Raw genomic sequence first — 5000 nt, 5'->3', positions numbered from 1 at the left:
TAATCTAGGGTGTTTCACTTGGACATACTGAGGGAGGAGTGTGCCCGTGGGTACGCCACGACAATCTCTGATCGATTCATAAACTTTTAAACCTGACGGACCCTGTTGTTCTGTGGGAGTTCTTCAAATGCGAAACACTCGAGGCAGCGCAGGGGTCCATTGGCGTATGTCCGAGGGCAAGGCAGAATTCCATCTCCCTGGAGACAATGGATGCCATTGAAACGTGTCGCATGGTTCGGCTGAACGGCAATCAGGACTTGCGTCACTATTTGATGCGTTGGGCTCGGACACTGCTGAGAAGGGACAAGAAAAAGTTCATCAGGAATCTTGGTAAATGACCTTCGCCTTGCCAACCAAGCCCTGAGAAAGCTGAACTCCAAGCCCTCCTTATAGATGACTGCAGCCTGCTCAGTGGATGGACAGATCATCTTAGATCATGTTGGGGGTCGTGAACGTTGGGCCGAGTATTTAGAGCAGCCGTACCAGGTAGACCCTTCAACAGTTAGCTTGGGTGCAAGTGGTATCACAATACCTGTGCCGAACCCACCCATCAGCGAGGAACCTCCTACCCTGACTGAGGTTAGGATGGCGATTTCCTACTAAGGCACCAGAGACCAGAGCAGTCTGGATTCACTCCTGGCAAGTCCACAATAGACCATATTCTAGCGCTTCGAGTACTTGTGGAACGCTGTCGTGAGATCGGTTGTGAGTTGCTTGCAGCCTACATCGACCTCAAGAAGGCGTTTGACTCGGTGTATTGAGAACCGCTATGGGAGATTCTGAGACTTAGGGGAATTCCGACACGAATTATTGGCCTAAAAACAAGCTTATTTACCGGTACTGAAAGTGCTGTAAAGTGTGGTGGGGGCCTGTTAAACTTCTTTCCTGTTAATTTAACACCCACATAGACTGGATAATCGGCAGAGCTACTACCCAAAGCCAATGTGGAGCAACACTGGGCAATATCAAGGTCTCAAACCTTGACTTTGCCGATGATGTTGCTATCCTATCAGAGTCCCTAGAGTCACTAGTGGTGGCTCTTGATGCATTTATCAATGAGGCGAAGCCCTTGGGCCTAGAGGTCTCCTGGACCAAGACCAAGATTCAGGACTTTGGGTACCTGTTAGGGAACCCGTTCAGTCGATCCATGCTGGCGGTGAGAACGTTGAAGTCACAGAAAGCCTTACATACTTTGGTAGTGTAGTCCATATCTCTGGGCTGTCAGACCAATAAATCAGTAGACGGATTGGTCTGGCAGCAAGAGCCATGAACTCGATCAACAAGAGCATTTGGAGATGTCGGTACCTATGCAGAAGGACCAAGTGTCCTCAAGGCCTTGATACTGCCAGTTTTGCTCTATGGAAGCAAAACCTGGATGCTATCTAGTGCCTTGGAGTCTCGTCTTGATGACTTTTATAACAAGTCTCTTCGCCGGATCATGGGGTACAGTTGGCAGGACCATGTGTCCAGCCGATGGCTACACAGTGAGACTGACATGGGACCTGTTACTTGCATAATCCAGGATCGCCAACTCAGGCTATATAGGCACGTAGCTTGTTTCCCTGTGGATGACCCTGCCCATTTGGTTGTCTCTCTGCGAGACAATCCTGGGTGGAGGAGGGCCGTGAGACGGCTAGAAAGTCATGGCTGTTGCAGCTCAACGAGACCTCTCGCGAGGACTTAGAGATGGGCCGTGGGCCTGCCTGGAGACTCGCCATGAGGGACCCTCGTGGCTGGAAGCGAAGGGTGGATACAGCTATGCGCCCCGTCGGCGTTAGCCCCTTGATGATGATTATATATACACATATGTTTATATGTATATATATATATATGTGTGTGTGTGTGTGTGTGTGTGTGTGTATGTGTGTGTGATATACATACACACATGCATACATACATACACACACATATATGTGTGTGTGCGTGTGTGTCTATATCCATCTTCATTTGCTCATATTTCGTATGCTCATACTTTATATGAACAAATGAAGAATTATCTTCATAAATATATATCATCCAAGACATTGTGGTATATAATGTATATATATACATACATATACACATATTTATATACATACATATATACATACATATATATATGTATGCATATGTATATATATATTTTTTTTTTGTTTTTCCTTTTTATAAATTAATATCTTTTTTTCTTCCATATAAAGGTATTGGGACAAATATCAGACTTTTAGGTATTCTGCATTTGTTAAACGACTCGCAGCAAAGGCATGTAGTTTCAAATATAGAAGTTAAATACATGAGTTAGTAAAAGGTATTATTTAGAATACACATACAGTGTAAATACCTTATCTTAACATTGCTTAAACAAATTTGGCACAACTTTTGTATTACTAAAAGAACGATTCAAACTTTGTTTTACTTTCTTGTCGATAAACACTCTCTTGACCAATCAAAATAGAGCTCCCACTCAACTCTCTTTCTCATTCGTCGATCAAATTATAAACAAAACTTACCAGCATCAACGTCGGAAAACGGAAACATGGCATTGCAAGTGCTCTTTCAACACGTCAAAGACTTAGCAGTATTAGGTAACAACACGCAAAATACTATTTGCTACAGTATATATGTTATCGTGCAATTGATTAAAGCAACTAGAAGGTTCATTTTATTAGTTATCCTCTTATGAGACATGGTGTATAAATGTGGAGGTTTGACGCATTATTAATTATTTTTTTCGCATTTATCCTTTATATCTAGTTGTCAGGGGCTTGTCATTTGCTTATAAATCATAGTGTAAAGTCTGGACAACATCAGCTCTATCAATGCTAAATTGTTGATGGAAACAATGTAAAAATGTTGTAATTTCGTAGAGATGAATTGCATCATTTCTATAGCATTTTTTCAACTATTTTCTTCCAAATAGTTCAGTATGGTACAGAGAAGGATATTGTACTCTTGTTCAGTTCTACCATTCTCTCTATGGATTTCATTTCCTTTTCTTTTCCTGTGTTTTTGTTGGGTTCTGAAAGTTTACACACATATTCTCCATATCATTTAAAGAACTCATAAGAAACAAAAATTAAAGATGTTATAGTAATTATTTACAGTACGGATGCACTCGTCAGAGTAACTCCCCAACTCTATGTCACAAAATTTAATCAACATTCCCAGACTGGGCACTGCCCGAGGGTAGGTTGATGGGGGGCTATACCCCCTGACGCTCCCTAACAAACATTGGTATCACCTCAATATGCACTGAAAGATAGGAGCTGAGATGGTAATATTAACCAAAGTTATAATGCTAATCTGAATAGTAATAAAAAGTACAACATAATCTCCATAATATTTATACATGTACTAAAATGTGCTGTTAAAGAGAACCACTTAAAATGGCCAATGCTGTCAAACCAGGGCACTGTCAGGCACTATTAAGTGTTATTGAAACTAGAAAAAGTGGAAATAATGATAAGCAAAATAAAAGTAGCAAATGCATCTGATATTGGGGGCTGTAATGGACAGTTGGGCCAAATTTTTTTAACAATATCATATTAAACATGAAATGCATGATGATCCTTGCCCATCCATCTCAACACTCTTAATTCCTTCACAATAAACCAGGTTGAAAATGAAGAAGAAATGGATGATGTAAAAGGTGATGAACCTTTCATATCCATCTCACCCAAGTGCCTGCTGCTTCTGCCACACATGGTCAACCCACTCATATCGTGTGTTATGAGTGGTGATTATACAATGTCATCAAATCCATTATTTGTATTAGCCTCTGTTTACTAAAAATGGAAGTATTACTCCTTTTAGTATTATTTTATAAATATACATAAAGATTAGATGCTTAAGTAAACCACTGGATATCATGTTCCCAGTCTACCTTACACCTGATTGTTTATGACGGATAATAGGGATCCCCTGTAGTGTAAAGGAGACACTAAGAATAATTTCATTGATGAATGATAATATTCATTTATACAGTTTGTAGAATTCCCAGGTAATGGGGAACTAGTCTAGGGTCTGTCTTGCTTGAACATATGTGGTATAAACTTCCTGGATTATGACAAGCTGGTGAAGGTGAGCGGACTATGGTGTTCACTTGACTGCATCTGTTACAAGCTTTAGTAATTCTAAATTATTTATTTTTTTAACCTGTGACAATATCATAGAGGAATAATGTCCACACTTTTTGGCAGAGGGGCCATTTAGTCACTGCAGGTACCTTTTTAGTATCTAATTGCACTTTTATCCTTCACTGTCTAGAACAGATTTTATGTAGCAGTGATGGTTATATCAATTTCTTTATAAGGGAGAATTATTAATTTTTCTGTGTCTTTCCACTGCATCTCAGCACTATCAGTCAGGACAATCACCCATGCCAATTTCCTTTTGTTTTAATGATTTATGCAGGTTTGTCAATCAGTATCTTATTTCTAGGTACACCTGGACACACATCTCTTGAAACAGTTACATTTGAAGTAGAAAAGATCAAGAAGAGCTTATGGCAAGATGAGCAGAGTGAAACAGCACAAGATGGTGAAGATAAATCAGATTTTCACTTGCAAATACACACAACTTTTAGAAAACTCCTATCAGCTGTCAATACAACCCCTTTGGATGTCAGGTTAGTGGGGTTGTTAATATTGTTTAATGGTATTAGTATCATTATTATTATTCACTGGAGAATAAAAAGTTTTGATATCATAATCAGTGTTACTTGTAAATCATTTATTTCAGATGATGGGATCATAATGATAATAGCAAAGATGACATAGAAAAGAGTGAGTATGGCTTCATGCTATTGTTAATACTGAAATTGAATAGGAATAGAAAGTTTAAATAAAAACAAATTATTTTTTCACAGATTGGAATGTGGCTTTTTGGTTGTTGCCATATTACAAGGAATACAAAGTGTTCTAGGAAAGGAAATCCAGAAACCACGTCAGCCACCTGGTACCGACCAGAGTAAAGCGGGTCGCAGAAATGCAGCTCAGATACCTCCTGCACCACCAGATCTGATT

At 39.6% G+C, this 5000-nt stretch overlaps 1 protein-coding gene across 2 annotated transcripts in view; it reads left to right on the top strand.

Annotated features, from left to right (window-relative positions):
• The first annotated feature begins 2445 nt into the window (after positions 1–2445).
• Positions 2446–5000, top strand: part of LOC125033938 (transport and Golgi organization protein 6 homolog) — an 8810-nt gene continuing 6255 nt past the window's right edge. Inside the window, exons 1-3 of one of the 2 annotated variants that reach the window (XM_047625519.1) lie at positions 2446–2561; positions 4417–4603; positions 4844–5000. The exon at positions 4844–5000 is cut by the window's right edge and continues 18 nt beyond it. In XM_047625519.1, coding sequence (XP_047481475.1) covers positions 2513–2561; positions 4417–4603; positions 4844–5000 — 393 coding nt within the window. In that variant the 5' untranslated portion in view covers positions 2446–2512. Of the gene's footprint in view, positions 2562–4416; positions 4604–4716; positions 4761–4843 lie in introns of those variants that run through there. The other variant, XM_047625520.1, reaches the window with a different exon arrangement.

This window comes from Penaeus chinensis, chromosome 17 (genome assembly GCF_019202785.1).
Source record: "Penaeus chinensis breed Huanghai No. 1 chromosome 17, ASM1920278v2, whole genome shotgun sequence".
NCBI classification, from domain to species: Eukaryota; Metazoa; Arthropoda; class Malacostraca; order Decapoda; family Penaeidae; genus Penaeus; species Penaeus chinensis.
The sequence above is the reverse complement of the archived record's forward strand: the minus strand, read 5'-3'. Positions and strand labels throughout refer to the sequence as shown.